Source organism: Cetorhinus maximus, unplaced genomic scaffold, assembly GCF_964194155.1.
Source record: "Cetorhinus maximus unplaced genomic scaffold, sCetMax3.hap1.1 HAP1_SCAFFOLD_860, whole genome shotgun sequence".
Lineage (NCBI taxonomy): Eukaryota > Metazoa > Chordata > Chondrichthyes > Lamniformes > Cetorhinidae > Cetorhinus > Cetorhinus maximus.
In genome coordinates this window covers 63,714-81,071 of record NW_027596802.1, presented here as the reverse complement: position 1 = coordinate 81,071, position 17,358 = coordinate 63,714, and the positions used below count along the sequence as shown (strand labels likewise).

The 17,358-nt window shown below is 47.7% G+C and overlaps 1 protein-coding gene across 1 annotated transcript; it reads right to left on the bottom strand.

The window, feature by feature from the left end:
- Window positions 1-1,645: 1,645 nt before the first annotated feature.
- LOC144674910 (phospholipase A2 inhibitor and Ly6/PLAUR domain-containing protein-like) lies at window positions 1,646-16,401 on the bottom strand. The gene is made up of 6 exons (XM_078536038.1): window positions 16,223-16,401; window positions 14,988-15,098; window positions 12,541-12,678; window positions 9,301-9,444; window positions 3,754-3,903; window positions 1,646-1,869 (listed from the first exon to the last, which is right to left on the bottom strand). The coding sequence occupies exons 1-6, from the start codon at window positions 16,269-16,271 to the stop codon at window positions 1,709-1,711; spliced, it is 753 nt and encodes a 250-aa protein (XP_078392164.1). The 5' UTR covers window positions 16,272-16,401; the 3' UTR covers window positions 1,646-1,708.
- Window positions 16,402-17,358: the final 957 nt, after the last annotated feature.

The window sequence follows — 17,358 nt, the reverse complement described above, 5'->3', positions numbered from 1 at the left end:
TGTCACAGGTTCGGAATCCTGCAACAATTAACTCACCTCCTGACTCCCCAAAGCCTGTCCACCATCTACAAGGCATGAGTCAGGAGTGTGATGCGATACTCTTCACTTGCCTGGATGAGTGCAATTCCAACACTCAAGGAACTTGACACATCCAAGGCAAAGCAGCCTGCCTGATTGGCACCACATCCACAAACATTTACTCCTCCCCCACTACAAATGCACAGTGATAGCAGTGTGTACCATCTACAAGATGCACTGCAGGAATTCACCAAGGCTCCTTAGGCGGTACATTCCAAACTCATCGAGAAGGACAAGGGCAGCAGATAGATGGGAACACCACCACCTGGAAGTTCCCCTCCAAGCCACTCACTATCCTGACGTGGAAATATATCAGCCGTTCCTTCATTGTCGCTGGGTCAAAACCCTGGAACTCCCTCCCTAACAGCACTGTGGGTGTATTCGGACTCGAAACGTTAACTGTGCTCCTCTCTACAGATGCTGCCAGACCTGCTGAGTTTTTCCAGGCATTTTTTGTTTTTGTTTTGTATTTCCAGCATCCGCAGTTTTTTGCTTTTATCTTAGCTTCCCAGCAGCGTCTGTCCAGATTTCTGATGATTTTGAAAACGCCACACCCCCCTCACCCCGCCCCCAACCACCCCACCAAAAAAAAACCTCCTCTTCATCCTCCCCTCTCCAACACCAGGGGCTGCAAGCCTTGGCTGGATAAACCAACCAAACTCCAGCATCACTGGGCATTGAGAGTCCAAACAGGAAAATTGGAGCTCATGGTAACCCCTCTGAGTGAATGTGAGGATGTAACCCTCTGAATTGCAACAGAATACCACGTGACGATAAAATTCCATTTTGGGACAACTTTATTCAGATAAAGCCAGGAAGAAAGAAAATAAAAAAATACACACTTAGACACGTCCAGGCAGCTGTTCACAGAAACATGCCAGCTATATACTTTCCATGTGGAATTTCGATGGCAGACAGCACTCTTTTTCTCGTAGTTTTCGATTTGATTGCCCAGTCTACAGCTTCCTTTCTCTTATACCTTGCTCCACTGTCTTCCTTGATTGGTTGTGCTCTGCTGCCCCTAAAAAAAAACACACTCGAAGGTGCCTCTACTATGCTGAGCTGTGCCTCAGTTCATAGCACCCTCGCCTTTGAATCAGAAGGTTGTGGGTTCATGTCCCACTCCCGGAAAACCAAGAACTATGAATGTACTCGAAAGAGTTACATGCGATCTGTTGATAACTCGAAAGAGTTACTATGCTGACAAGCCTCCTGCTGGGGCTCCCCTGAAGTGACCAAGTAGAACTGCCTATGCACGGTTCAGTGCACAGTCATGGGGCTCTTGCACAATCATAGGTGTATTCACCTGAACAGCCTGCCCAAGAGCAGAGAGATATCATCCAGCTCCTGCCGCTCCACTTAGCTCCCAACTCTAAACTGGACCGAGCCTGTTTTTAAAGTTCTGGTTAATGTTCCTGCAGATTGGACGATCTAGATAAATACGCGAGAACCTCACCCCTTTATTCATATACAGACAAAGAAAGAACAGAATTCCTGCATTCAGCCGGTGACAGGCTTCACGCGAAAGAGCCAGGACCGGGTACACCTCAGCAAATTGGTCACACCGTCTGCCCAACCTCAGCAAGTGCCTGGAGCTGGGACAGACTGGACTCGGCGTCAGTCGACCCTTTCAATCTGAACTCCCCCCGCTGTTGCTAGACGCATCGTTGCTCTCCCCGCTCCCTGGTGTCGTGGTGGTGGTGGTCGGGGTGGTGGTCGGAGCATTGGAGCTCATTGCGGTTGTAGGGAGAGTTTGACCTTGAGTCGACGTCATACCCACGGTGCTGGTACCTAATTCGCCAATTTCAGAAGTGGGAGGGGAATAAACAAAACAATTTTGATGAAGAATGTCATTGAGATCCCGAACGCAAGCCTGCTCTTTTATTTAAATTCGATACTGGTTCATACAGGGACGTACAAGTAAAGTCGATCCACTTTACTCTCAAAGCCAAGTCACAGTATACAGGTCGAAAACAAAACGGTGCAAATCGACCTCTCGTTTCAATTCCCTCTTTTTTTTTTGTTTCATTATTTGGAGAACTCACTTGGCGTTAAAACATGCTGCATGAGAATTTGGGAGCTTTCCACCAAGGGCAGTGGATATGGGACTAGGAATTAAGGATATTGCAAATACACTGGAAAGGGGACAAAATGCATTTACATGATCAAGTAAAATGAAAATAAAAGTTGTTTTTTTTTATTTCGGCCAGGGAATTTTAAGCCCTCTAACTAAATTGTTTAGCTGATAGAATTCGAAGAAATATAATGCAAAAGTAAACTAGCCAGGAATATAAAAATCATTTTAAGAGTTTTTATAAGTGCCTAAACACGTTGCTACCTTAGGAGCAGAGACAGGACACATCGGAGAATGTAGAAATGGCAGCGATGTGGGCGTTTGAAGACAGTGAACATTTTTTTTGTTGTTGAACGTTTGTAAGACCAGCATTCGCTGTCCATCCCTAACGGAGCGTGAACGTGAAATTTATTTGGTGAATCCAAATTCCACTAGCTGCCATACTGGGATTTGAACCCATGTTCTGCTCAGAAGATTAGCCTGGGCCTCTGGATTACAAATCCAATGCCATTGGCGCTACATCAATATCTCCCCCCTAAATAATTTAAATAGCAGCAGAGATATGCCCCGTCCTATAAGGATCTAACAAGGTGTAGCTGAAGAGGTGGCGGACGCACGCGTTGTGAATTTCCAAAATTCGCTAGATTCTGGACTTGGTTTGGATGATAGCGTGTGTAAGAACACCAATGAAGTAAAGGTGGAGACCGGAAACAGGGAATTGGAGGCCAGTTGAACCGACATAAATCGTCGGAAAAAGGCTAGAATCCTTTATGAAGGAAATGTTAACGGCGAACTTTAGGATTTCATGACATGTTCGGGGAGCGAGAGAGAAAGGGGGAGGGGTGGTGTGGGGTGAGCGAGCCAGCGTGGTTTTCCAAATTTGACAATTTGACAAATTTAGTAGAGCGCTTTTGTGATATTAACAGCAGGTTAGACGATGGGAGCCAATAGATGGTGTACCTTTTAGATTTCCCAGAGGTATTCGGTAAGATGCCGCATAAAAAAGTGACTGCACAAGACAAGGGCTCATAGGGTTGGTAATAGCACATTGGCACAGATGGAGCACTCGTTACCAAACAGAAATCAGAGAGTATTGGAAAATGGAACGTCAAGTCTCTCTCAACAAAGGCATTTGGACGTTTCACTCCTTTTAAATCTATTCCGCTTTGCTATCCTTGCTGCCAAAGTAAATAACCTCACTCTTCCCAACTTTACACGTCATCTTCCATCTCGTTCACCACTTGATTAAGATGGTTATATCTCCTTGCACCATCTTTATGTCTTCCCCACATTTTCCATTTGACTAGTGTAGTGCTGCAAACATCAGTACTGGGGCCTCAGATATTTAAATAAAATTAATCACGTAGACAATGAGACCAAGAGTAATGTATCCAGGTTTGCTGATGATGCAAAGCTAAGTGTGAATGTGAGAGAGACTTTATCCTACGCGCATAAAGAACACAGAATGTTCAGTCTGCAGGACTTCCCGACTTTGCTGAGAATGGAGTTCAGCAACTCCAAGGCACAGCCTGCCCTCAAGGTTTCTTATGATACACAGGACCTGGCACTGGCACTCTCTACTGCAGTTATCTCACAATTACCTGTAGCATTTCCGACGTTATTGCACAGGTTGTCGGTGCAGCACAGAGGCATTGAATCCAGTCGTATTAAAAATTCTTCAAAATTGATTGAGTGATTACAGACATTCTCAGTAACACATCCCTTGGTGAAAAAAGCCATTCCTGACGGTGCTGTAGACAGACAGAAAGTAGTTTACATTCAATAGAATGGACGGCCATGAGAAATCATTTCATTATTCAGATGCAGACTAAATGGCATGTGTGAGTTAATTGACCTTTTTATGCCCATCCAAAGGTTGAATGAATACTTTTTGTTTTAGTCCAACTTTATATTCTTCCCATTCATTCTGAGCGAAATAAAACACTCAGCCTTTCTCCCTGATCCGCAAGTAACCCTGGCCTTGTTTATTCCGCGAGTTCTTTGAATTTGCCAGTAGCTTAACCACTATAACGCCATACCCATCGCTGCATAAAGGGGCGCACGGAGAGGAGATTACGCCGGAGTGGGACGTAGGCAGATGTGCAGTTGCGAATTTGCTGAAGAAGACAGATTTTTGTTGAAGCCTTTCGCCCTGCACTCATCAGGACAGTTCGCAAGAATACCAATGTAACGGAAAACAACAAATTTATACTGTATGAGAAGAGAATGCTGAATGTTTGGCAAGTAGACTCTGATTGGCGTTGCCATTGGAGAAGGCATTGTGGCAGCGCCTCTACCGATCAGACTCAGCTTGCCAACCAATCGGCACTCTCTTCTCATATACTATAAATGAGTTGTTTTCCTCTACGTTTGCAATCTTGCGAATTGTCCTGATGAGTGCAAGATGAAATGCTTCAACAAAATGTCTCTTTTTCAGGCAGTGTTCAAGGTGCGAATTTGGTTCACGTATTAAGTTGTGGTGAGTTTTTATTTAGTTCCCTGAAGCTTATGCTTAGGTTAAAAGTCAGGGTCTGACATAGAGCTTTCAACCTTCAAGTGAGTTAGGTGGCCTTGTTAAACAGGGAGCTGTCCAGTAGTGGCAGTTTTCTGACAAGTAGTCGAAAGTGCTTGGTTAAATGGGCGTTAACTATTGTAGGACGACACCAAGCTAACTCGTGACTCATCAGGGGCTCTATATAAGCAGGCATGTTTTTCAAAGAACACGGAATGAGGGGACGGATGGAGAGGAGACTACATTGGAGTGAGACATATGCAGGGTGCACGGTTGAGAAATTAGTTCACATGCGAACTCGGTGCAGAGAGGGAAAGAGGTGCTCCTTGGTCTACATTTTTTCAGCCTCCAATGGTTGGTGAGTTTTCTTCCCTTTTCTCCAAACTCGGTGAGAGAAACTTTCCATTGATTTACCTGTTTTAATGATTTGCTAATTTATTAATTAAATAACTAAGGTTGGACCTAAATGCCATGGCTGGTGGTGTAACGTCAGCACAGCATATGGGAATCTGTAGACTGCACTGCAATCCCAGACAACGATATCTGCAGCGAGTGTCTGCAGTTTAGGCAACTTCAGTTCAGAGTTGTTGTTTTGGAGTCTGAATTGCCGATATTGTATGGCAAGCAGGGAAGGGGAGAGTTGCCTGGACACTTTGTGCCCGGAGACAGTCATACCTCTTAGGTCAGGCAGAACTTTAGTGTTGGTCAATAGGCAAGGTCAGGAGGGTGTGACTGCATGTCAAGCAGGTATGGGAACCAGCATACAGTGATGGAAGAGTCTCAGCCCCTGACTTTGTCTAATAGGTATGAGGTATTTGCTACCTGTGTTGATGAGAAGAAGGACTACAGGATGGATGAGTGGACTGGCCACTTATGGTTACAATGGCGAAATATGACACTCAAGTGGGAGAATGAAAAGGAATGTGGTCGTGAGAAGCGACAGTACATTCAGAAGGATAGATACAACTCTCTGCAGCTGTAACCGGGAGCTCCGATTGTTCTGTTCCCTGGGAGAGTAGCAGAGGGAGGATCCAGTAGTCCTGGGCCACGTGGGAACCAACGAATTCGGTAAAACTAGGAATGGTGCTCGGCTGACAGGATTTCAGGAGTTAGGGTTCAAGCTAAAATGCAGTTCATGAAAGTTAATCATGTCTGGATCGTTACCTGAGCCATGCACCAACCGGAACTGGGTCTAGAGCATTGGAGAATGTGTAGTGTGGAAACAAGGTTGGGGCGGCAGGGTTGGGGACAGCGGCGGGTGTGTGGGGCAGGGTAGTGTTCGGCTGAGAGGAGGTTTATGAATCCAAAGAGTGGGTTAGTCCAGTTTAGTGATATGGGTAAAGACAGGAAGAATGAGGCAGGGAGGGGCAGAGAATAGGATTACTGCTGGGATTGGAAGTAAAATAATAAGACACACATTTTTTATATATATATATATATATATACATATATATATATATATATATCTGAATGCAGGAAGCATCTGCAGTAAGATAGATGAACAAATAGAAGTAAATGATTTAAATATGATTGACATTACCAGACATGGTTACAACGTGTCAAAGTTTGGAAATGAATATTCCGGGATACCCAATAATTTGGAAAAACAGAAAGAATGGCAAAGAAGGAGGAGTAGCCGTGATAGTAAAGGATGATGCCAGGTCATGGGTGAGAAAGGATCTGGGCCCAGAAGATAATGAAATAGAATCAATATGGGTGCATATTATGAATCACCAGAGTCAGAAACATTGCTGGGAGTCGTTTATAGGTTGTCTAAATGTTTTATACCATTAGCTTGATCATTCAACAAGAAATGATTGCAGCTTGTAACATATGAGATCTAATAATACTGGGAGGACTTCAATATTCACAAAGACTGGGGCATTACAATTGGCAAGAGTGGTCTAAAAGATGAGTTTGTAGAATGCTTTTTGTGCATGCTTCATGGAGCAATACGTTGTGGAACCGACTAGAGTTAAAGCTAACTTGGATCTAGTATTGTGTCATGAAACATTGTTAATTAGTAACCTCGTAGTAAAGGTTCCATTGGAAAATAGTGATCATAATATCTTTGAAACCCATGCCAAGTTTGGAGTTCACATGCTCCATTCACAAAGAAGAACCTTAAACTTAACCGAAGTCAATTTCATAGGTATGAGGGGAAATTGGCTAAGGTTATTTGGATAAATAGACTAAACGGCATGAAGTTAAATGAACGGTGGGGCAAAATAAAGAAACAAAATGTTCAACAAAAATACATTACATTGGAAAACAAAAGCTCAGTAGGAAATACCGATCCGTGCCTCACTCAGGGAGTTAAACATAGCATTACGTTAATTACAATGTTGGGGGTAAAATGAAAACTTTAGCAAACCTGAAGATTAGGTGTGTCTAAGAAACCAGCAAAGTGCCAGCAAAAAGTTGATAAAATGGGGAAAAATATATAATGCGAGAGTAAAAAAGCCAGAAGTGTCAATGCAGATTGTAAGAGTGTTCATGAGTATACAAAAAAGGAAGAGAGCGACTAAAGTAAATGTTGGTCTCTTAGAAGCAGAGACAGGAAAAACTATCATGGGGAGTGAAGAAATGGCAGAGGCATTGAACAAACATTTGCTGTCTGTCTTCACAGAGAAGACACAAGTTTAAGTTCTTTAAGTTCTTAGCAAGTTCTTAGGTGCTAAAAAGAGCGAGAACATTAAAGAATCTAATATCAGCAGAGAAACAAGTATTGGAGAAACTTAAGGTATTAACAACTGACCAATCCCCGGGACCTGATAGCCTATATCCTAGGGTTCTAAAACGAGATTGCTGCAGAGATAGTGGATGTGTTGTCTATGATTTTCCAGAGCTCCTTAGATCCGGAAAAGGCCCCATTTTGTTCGAAGCTGGCAAATGTTAAACTGCTTTTCAAGAAAGTAGGGAGAGGAAAAGCAGTGAACTACATGCCAATTGGCCTAACATTGATTATTGGGGTAATGGTGGAATCGAAGGAAGTCTTAGCCATGCACTTAGAAAAGCATAGTATGGTTAGAACAAGTCAACATGATTTTAATAAAGGTTAAACCTGTCTGACAAATTGATTATCGTTTTTGAGAATGTAACTAGAAGCATAGACAAAGGAGAACCAGTAGATTTAAATACATGGATTTCCAGAAGGCATTTGATAAAGTACTGCTGTAAAGGTTAATTCGGCAAGATAAGAGCTCATGCATCTGGGAGTAATGTATTAGCATTGGATAAAGGATTGGTTAATGGATAGAATGTCGAGAGTGGGCTTCATCTGGTCTTTTTCAAGTGGCAGGCATTGAATGGTGGAGTGCTGCAAAGATCAGTGTTGGATCCGCAGCTGCTTACCATCTATATTAACGAAATAGATGAAGTGACAGAGAGTAATGCATCTAAGTTTAGCTGATGGTGCCAAGCTAGTTGGAAATGTAGGCTCAGGCAGGGCACAGAGAAGCTGCAAAGACATATAGGCAGGTTAAGCGAGTGGGAAACAAGATGGTGGATGAAATGTAATGTAAGGAAGTGTGAAGTTATTCACTTCGGTCGTAAGAATAGAAAAGCAGAATATGTTTTAACAGTTGTGGAACTTGCAAATGTTGATGTTGAAAGAGACTTAGGTATTCGTGTACAAGGAATGCAACAATTTAGCATGCAGGTGCAGCCAGCAATTTGGAAGTTAAATAGCATGCTGGCCTTTATTGCAAGAGAATTGGAGTACAGGAATAAACCTGTTTAGCAACAATTATCCAGGATTTTGGTGCCACCTCATCTGGAATACAGTTTTGATCCCCATATTTAGTAAAGGAAAACCTTGCATTGGAGCCCGTACAGCAAAGGTTCGGTAGATTTGTCCTTGGGATGAAGGGGTTGTGCTATGATGAGAGGTTGAGTGAATTAGGCTTATATTCTCTGGAGTTTAGTAAACTTAGAAGTGATCTCAGTGAAACCTCCAAAACCTTGAAAGGGCTTGATAGGGTACCCAATGTGAGATTGATTCCACTGATTGGAACATGAAACAAGGGGGCACAGTTTCAGGATAAGGGACTGAGATAAGGAAAAAATTACATCACCCAAACGGTGGATCTTTGGAATTCTCTAAGCCAGAGGGTTGTGGATGTTCCACCATTGAAAACGTTTAAGGCTGGGATAGACAGAGTTTTGGTGTCTCCAGGGAATTAATGGATATGGGGAGCGGGCAGGAAAATGGAGTTGTACCCCAAGATCAGCCATTAATGGTGGAACAGTCTCGATGGGCCGCATGGTCTACCCCTGCTTTCTGTTTCTTGCGTTCTTAAGTGCTAGCCCATCAGGATGTCGAGGGCCGTTGCAAGGACCTACCCTTCTCACGCAGGGGAGGCTTTCAGGGAAAGGGGAGTCCGCAACAGACAGGGGAAAAGTAAGATAGATCGAATGGACACTTCCAGAGCTGTTTCATTCTGTGGTCCTCTGCACCTGAACAGAACTCTGTTCAATTTGACAGTGGAACAGAGAAATTGCCTGATTCATGTTGATTTTTTGTTGTTTTAGTTCCACAAAAGATGAAGAGGTGTGGGGGGGCGAGGGGCAGACCACAGTTTAGAAGAAGGCAAAAATCGAGCATCAGGCAATAGAATGGAAAAGTTGAACGTACAGATGTTCTGTGTGCCTGTTGCATTGATGCACCGATTCTGTTGGCCCACGCACTTCACTCTCTGTTGACCGCTAATGCAGGATTGAGCGTCAGTGCCCACACATCCGAAGCACTCCAACCCATTCTCAGTCACGTTGGTCATGTCTGAAATGAGAAGCAGAAGAAAGTTCCCATTGGCTGAAACTTGGCTTCAATTTCCTCGCCCTATCTCCGGACTCGGTCCTCCTCGGGGTGCTGGACAGTGGCGGGATTCCCGAGGCCCTTCCATCCAGTGAAGCAGCATCGGAGAGACTCCCCTGTTTCCCTTTCATGCGGCACTAGCTCACGGGTAGGTGGGATAAGTCGGGGAGGTAGGGGTATGCGGGGGGCGGGGTGGGGGGTGTTGGAGGTATGTGGGGAGGTGGGGGTATTTGGGGAGGTGGGGGTATGCGGGAAAGTGGGGGTAATCGGAGAGGTGGGGATATGTGGGGAAGTGAGGGTATGCGGGGAGGTGGGGGTATGTGGGGAGGTGTGGGTATGCGGGGAGGTGGGGACAGTCGGGGAGGTGGGGGTATTTGGGGAGGTGGGGGTATGTGGGGAGGTGGGGGTCTGCGGGGAGGTGGGGGTAATCGGGGAGGTGGGGGTATGTGGGGAGTTGGGGGTCTGCGGGGAGGTGGGGGTATGTGGGGAAGTGGGGGTATGCGGGGAGGTGGGAGGAATGGGGAGGTGAGGGTATGTGGGGAGGTTGGGGTAGGCAGGGGGTGGGGGTATGCGGAGAGGTGGGGGAAATCGGGCTGGGTGGGGTTAGTCAGGAGGTGGGTGTATGCGGGGAGGTGTGAGTATTGGGGAGGTGGGGGTATGTGGGGAGGTGGGGGTAATCGGGCAGGTGGGGGTAGTCAGGAGGTGGGTGTATGCGTGGAGGTGTGAGTAATGGGGAGGTAGGAGTATGTGGGCAGGTGGGGGTATTTGGGGAGGTGGGAGTAATGGGGAGGTGGGGGGTATGCAGGAAGGTGGGGGTATGCAGAGAGATGGGAGTAATCGGGGAGGTGGGGCTATGCGGGCAGGTGGGTGTATGCGGGGATGTGGGGGTAATCGGGCAGGTGGGGGTAGTCGGGGAGGTGGGGGTATGCAGCAGGTGGGAGTATGCGGGGAGCTGGGGGTGTGCGGAGGGGGGTGGGGGTAGTCAGGGAGGTGGGTGTATGCGGGGAGGTGGGGGTATGCGGGGAGGTGGGGGTAATCGGGGAGGTGTGGGTAATGGGGGAGGTTGGGGTAATCGTGGAGGTAGGAGTATGCAGGGATGTGGGGGTTGTCGGGGAGGGGGGTATGCGGGGAGGTGGGGGTATACGGGGAGTTGGGTGTATGCGGGGAGGTGGGAGTATGCGGGGAGGTGGGGGTATGTGGGGAGGTGGGGGTAATCGGGGAGGTGGGGGTAATTGGGGAGGTGGGGGTATGCGGCGGGTGGGAGTATGCGGGGAGCTGGGGGTGTGCGGGGGGGAGGGGGTATGTGGCAGGTAGTAGTATGCGGGGAGCTGAAGGTGTGCGGGCAGGGTGGGAGTAGTCGGGGAGGTGGGGGTTGTTGGGGGGAGTGGGAGTATGTGGGGAGCTGGGGGTATGGGGGGAGATGGAGGTATGCGGGGGTTGGGAGTATGCGGGGAGGTGGGGGTATGTGGGGAGGTATGGTTATGTGGGGAGGTGGGGGTAAGTGGGGGGTGGGGGTAGTCGGGGAGGTGGGGGTAGTCAGGGGGGTGGGGGTATGCGGGGATGTGGGGTATGCGGGGAGGTGGGGGTAGTCGGGGAGGTGGGGGAATGTGGGGGGTGGGGCTATGCGGGGGTTTGGGGTATAGTCGGGAAAGTGGGGGTCTGCGGGAGGTGGGGGTCTGTGGGGGGTGGGGGTATGCGGGGATGTGGGGTATGCGGGGAGGTGGGGGTAGTCGGGGAGGTGGGGGAATGTGGGGGGTGGGGGTATGCGGGGGTTTGGGGTATAGTCGGGAAAGTGGGGGTCTGCGGGAGGTGGGGGTCTGTGGGGGGTGGGGGTATGCAGGGAGGTGGGGTATGCAGGGTGTTGGGGTTATGCGGGGAGGTGGGGGTCTGCGGGGAGGTGTCGGTATACAGGAGGTGGAGGTAAGCGGGGAGTTGGGGGTATGCGGGTAGGTGGGGGTATGCGGGGAGGTGGGGGTATGCAGGAGGTGGGTTTATGCGTGGGGGTGGGGGTAATCGGGGAGGTTGGGGTCAGCTGGAGGTCGGTTGGTTAGCCGGGATGTCCGAAGGGTAGTTGGGGTGAAGTCGGGAGTGTTAGTCGGGGAGTGTGGACGAGAACGGAAGTTGGGATGGTAGCCGGGAGTGGGTAGTGTGGGAGGTCTGGGGTAATTGGGTGGAGGGGGAGTTGGGGGGGCGGGGTTTGGTGGTCAGTGGTGTGGTCGTCAGGTCAGTGGAAGGGGAGGGGGTGAGGTGCCATTGGCGAGGGTGGGGGCTGGTGGGGGGGAGCTGGGTGGTAAGATGCGGTGGGGGGGTGGTTGTTGGGGGTGGGGAAATGTTGGGTGGTCAGCCATGAGAGGCGTCACGAGGCCATGAGAGCAGCTGGGGGTAGGTGCTGGGTGGAGTTAGTTGGCGAGTTGGGGAGCGTAGCTGGTGGGTTGGAGCGCATTCAGGGGCAGGGGTGTAGTCACGGGGTCTGGTGGGGGTAATGTAGGGTCCTGGGTGTTGTCCATTAGCGGCGGGAGGTGGGTCGAGGGGGGTCAGGAGTGTAGTTACCCAAGGGTTAGCAAGTGAGTTTAATTCTTTTAGCTTTTCCTGAGTGACCACTCTGGTACTGAGCTCAGAAACATCAGAGCATCGGATGGTTCCCACTACATGGTGACTGCCCATCGGAAGCTTGAATTTCCCATTCAATTCCCGTCCAGTCCTTGCGTGTGGGGAGTTCCGGAGGGGCGGGAGGGGGTGGTCTCCCAGCACATCCGAGGGGGCGCCTCCCGGTTAGAACCCACCCCTCCCCAAGGGATCGGAAGACATGGACAAATATCTCCCAAAGAGTTCCACAATTGGCTATTCGGACAGGCCGGCCACAGACTTGAGCCGGGAAGTAGGTTTCAAGGGGGTGAGGTTCGGGAGGGGAGGCGGGGGCCGGGCCTTTGTAGCGGGTGGGAGAGGCTGGAACCAGCCCCTAAAGGCGCAGCGACGAAAAGCGGGTGTGCGCGGGACGCCCACCCATTCAGCACATTTATCGGGCGCCCCACTGGTGATATCAGAGCACTGAAACGTTACCTGCAGTGGTCTGTGTGTTACAACGGTCAGTTCCGCAGAATTTGTTGTCCCTGGAGAAAAAAATGATTCCATTGCTGAAAGAAAATGCTGGGCTGTTCCGCTCACATCCTTGCGTGATCTGCGAGATGGTAAAGAGGCCTAGAAAGGAACGAGAGGTTGGAGTTCAAACTGGATAAACTTTTCGTCCCTCTTTGGTCTCCCTGTCGACGTGATGGTGTCGAGAAAGCATCTTGGGGCTCAGGATCAAAAGGAACCAGGAGGCCTCCCTGCCTGGCTCATTCCCACCTCCTCTCCCCCAGCGTTCCCCAAAACCCCCTCCACCCGCACCAGGACATCAGGGGTCAGACTTCAGCTCAATGACAGGCTACTGTTTACGATGGTCAAAAAGCAAAACGCCTCAAAACGCCTATGGAAATTCTTGAAACTGTCTCAAACTTTCGAAAACTTTTTCACATTTGTACAAGTTTTGAAAGGTCCGCCATTAAGTTTGAAAGGGGCAGAGTCCAATCCCAAACAAAAATCTTAAACAGAACTAATCACACAGGCATGAGCGAGAGCTGGCTAAGTTTGAATCGGCAACTCAACTAAAAGCTTTAGTGATAAAAATGAATAGCAATAACCATTTCAAAATGTTCAGCAAGGACTCATTTTATTTAGTAGCAAAACCCAAAAGAAAAATTCCTATGTGGCTTATCAAGGCAGTTAAGGATAGTGTTTAATTAACAAGCAAGGCCGCTAATATTGCAAGGAATAAGGATAGGCCCGGAAAAACTTAGCAGGTCTGGCAGCATCAGCGGAGAAGAGCACAGTTGATGTTTCGAGTCCTCGTGACCCTTCAACAGTTCTGTTTGAAGGGTCATGAGGACTCGAAACTTCAACTGTGCTCTTCTCCGCCGATGCTGCCAGACCTGCTGAGTTTTTCCAGGTATTTCTGTTTCTGTTTTTGTTTTGGATTTCCAGCATCCGCAGTTTTTTGTTTTTATTTTTGTTTTTATATTTATAGGAATAGGCCCACTGATTTAGAGTGGCTTAGAAACCAAAAAGGGTGACCAATAGATTGGTAAATATTAAAAAACAAGGTATGAGAGTAAATTGGCAGCGAATATAACAACAGATTCTGAGGGCTTTTTCAGATAAGAAAAAAAGGGGGAGAGTAGCTAAAGTCAACATAGGTCTTTCAGGGGCAGAGACAGGAGATATTATTATAGATACATAGAAAGTAGAAGCAGGAGTAGGCCATTCGGCCCATCGACTCTGCTCCGCCATTCAATCATGGCTGATAAGTTTCTCAACCCCATTCTCCTGCCTTCTCTCCGTAACCTTTGATCCCTTTACCAATCAAGAACCTATTTATCTTGGTCTTAAATACGCTCAATGACCTGGCCTCCACAGCCTTCAGTGGCAATGAATTCCATAGATTCACCACTCTCTGGCTAAAGAAGTTTCTCCTCATCTCTGTTCTAAAAGGTCTTCCCTTTACTCTGAGGATGTGCCCTCGGGTCCTAGTCTCTCCTACTAATGGAAGCATCTTCCCCACGTCCACTCTTTCCAGGCCTTTCAGTGTTCCGTAAGTTTCAATCAGATCCCCCCTCATCCCTCTAAACTCCATCGAGTATAGACCCAGAGTCCTCAAACGTTCCTCATATGTTAAGCCTTTCATTCCTGGGATCATTCTCGTGAACCTCCTCTGGACCCTCTCCAGGGCCAGCACATCCTTCCTGAGCTACGGGGCCCAAAATTGCTCACAATATTCTAAATGTGGTCCGACCAGAGCCTTATAAAGCCTCAGCAGCACATCCCGGCTTTTATATTCTCGTCCTCTAGAAGTCCAGTTCACACTTGGAGCAGACCAAGTTTGTTTTCCCTATAGTGCTACCAGGCACCAAGCAGGCAGCGGTGCGCAGCTGCTGCATAAGCTGTGCAGGGAATTGGAGAACTCATAACTACAGACTTTGCTCCCAGGTCCCACGGCTTCCTTGTCATTCGTTAGCTTCAGGAAACCCAAGATCTTTGGGTCAATGTACAGACCGGAGGCCTCCAAAAACGTACCGCCCACTGTCTATAACGCCCCCCCCCAAAAAAACCTTTCATTGTTCTCCGCGATGGCTGCCAGTAACGGGTTATGTTGGGCATCGTACAGTGCTGAAATGCTGCAGCACCGAAATAGGTCACTCAGCCTATTGCATCTGTGCCAACTCGTTGAAGGAATTACTCAATGAGATCCACTGGCACTAACACCCTGCCCCACCTCTCCCCGCCCCCAACACACACAAACACACACACACACACACACACAGCATCTCCCCTTTCAATTATTTAGCCAATTCCCTTTTGAAACTTATTATTTCATCACTTTCTTTCTGACCCCAGCAACAACTCTCCCTCCAATCACAATTTCCATACAATATTCCACTGTTTTTTTTTCTGTTTCTGAAAAGTAGCATTACCGATCGATCGTCTGATCGAAGCTGTCTGGCATCTGGTGACCGAAGGCAGACAATTTGTCGGTGCGGGGTTGCAGGTGGCTCCAAAGCACAGGTTGCAGATCAGGGATCGTGCTGTGGGAAAACAAAAAGGTGTGGGGACACTTCAGTGACCTCCCGACTTCCAATCTGCGAAGCTAAGTTCATGGCTGTTAACCTTACTGGCCGGTTCTTTCCTTTTAACCGCGTTGGTCTTAAGCTTTCGTCACACAGGCTCACGTCAGCTATTGAATATAGTCGATCAATATGTTATTCATTAATCTCAATTGATAGAGAAAGATGATATAGAATTAGCAATGGATCGGTTTGATCCATATTGTTTTGACTGATGGTCGAATACCATTCAAAAATAAAGAAAAATTAAAAAGCAGGTGTATGTTATATAATCGCAGGTATAGAATTGCACACAGTGTATGGCAAAGAAACAAGACTATTCAGCTCCCTGTTCCCGGGCGGCTCCATTTACCTACAGGAACCTTCTATCACCAGCCAACCCTATCAGTAGATCTTTCTATTGATTTCTCCCTCATAGGATTTTTTTTATTTTTTAAATCTAGCTTCCCCCTTAAGCACAGATGAGATGAAGTTTTGAGAAGGTTTGAATTTTGAGCAGGTTTGAGTTTGAGGCCCAAACGCCAGCGTAGATCAGTCGTGCCGAATCCACTGCTTTCGCGCCGTGAGGAGTTCCTGGCAGAGAACATAAACTCTCGGTGCTCCGGCTGGCATCGCTGACGTCTACTCTCTACTCTCTCCAGCCAACCCTCTGCGCCCCCACCCCTCCCCCCACCCTCAGAAACCAGAGGCTGAAATATCATTCTGCTGGTGCTGCTGCCAGAATGAATATGGGACTGCACACTGCCGGATTCGACTTAAAGACCGAACAGTTGACCCTGAATAGAATACTGCGCCATTTCCCGCCCTGGGCAGGGAGGTGTCAGCTGTGGCTCAGTTCATAGCACCCTCGCCTTTGAATCAAAGAGTTGTGGGTTCATGTCCCACTCCTGGAAAACCAAGAACTGTGATTGTACTCGAAAGAAGTTGCAATCTGTGACTGTTGGTAACTCGAAAGAGTTTCCCGCCCTGGGCGATGTTTAGGTATATGGTAGGCCCCTATAATACATTAAAGATAACTATGGTTTCGTCCATCAGTCTCAGCATCATACACATGCGGAGAACTGATTGAAAAAGAACAGTCTCACCTTGAGTGATACAGGTGCAGAGGATGGCGACAACATACAACAGCTTCATTTTCCTGCCTTGATGCACTTTGCACAGACTATTCACTGCTCTCTGGATGCAAGCTGCCTTCTTCCCCTGGCTGAGATCAGGACTTTGAAACCACCGTCGAAGCGAACAGAATTAGCCCGTCACGCAGTACTGCCAATGTTACTCCGGTATATACTTGTAGGCTGGAGTGACATGTGGGGTGGCGCAAACCTCAAAACTCCCTGAACACACCTATCAAATTAGGGGTTAAGGCAAACCACCTGAGTCACAGTCATTTAAATTCCTTGACATTTTTGGGATGTAGGTGGTACTGGTAAGGCTGCAGTAACTCTTTCGAGTTATCAACAGTCACAGGTTGTAACTCTTTCGAGTATATTCACAGTTCTTAGTTTCCGGGAGTGGGACATGAACCCACAACCTTCTGATTCAAAGGCGAGGGTGCTATGAACTGATCCATGGGGATGAAATGATGGCCTGTGCAAGTGTAAAGCAATATCCAAGCTGATAGCGCAAAACTAACAAAAACAAAAGAAAAAAAATGTATTTAAAAAAAAATAATAATAAAACGGCGGCTTGTTCCACACACTGTCAGGTATTCCTTTCCATTCGTTACATCCAGGTGGACTATTAAAGGATGTGGGGCTGATCAGGAGAGAGGGGCTGGACCTAATTGTATGCGGGGCGATCAGGGGAGTGGGTTGCAACTGGATGGAATATTAGGGGGAGGTGAGATTGAGGCACGCGGGGAAGGATTAGACGAAATGGAATGTAACTGGTAACCCAGTGGACACTCGAATGCCGGGAGATCTTATTTGGGTTCCGCAGTTTGAATGATCATGTGCTTTTACGAGTTCTCCATTTTAGGATTCGTTATTATTTTGTATTTTAAGTAACTGTCGATGTTCTGATTCTCTACTTTTCGACTCATGGGTGCCCGATATTTCATCAGCAAGGTCTTCCCTGTTTAATCCCTCGCTAGTTCGTGTCTATTGCCCTATTTCTCCCCCTCCTTATCATATTACGGTAATACTAAAGAGAGCAGCGTTTGAACAGGACTTGGAGTGAAGGCTAGTGGGGTACTAAATGGAACGGGACGTGAGGGGCAGTG

Excerpts from the sequence above, each read along its gene's own strand:
- LOC144674910 (XM_078536038.1), bottom strand. The coding sequence starts at position 16,271 with ATGAAGCTGTTGTATGTTGTCGCCATCCTCTGCACCTGTATCACTCAA. Across the intron at positions 9,445-12,540 it reads TAACACACAGACCACTGCAG|ACATGACCAACGTGACTGAG; the intron begins GTAACGTTTCAG and ends TTCTCATTTCAG. Across the intron at positions 3,904-9,300 it reads AACAGGCACACAGAACATCT|CACCGTCAGGAATGGCTTTT; the intron begins GTACGTTCAACT and ends GTCTGTCTACAG.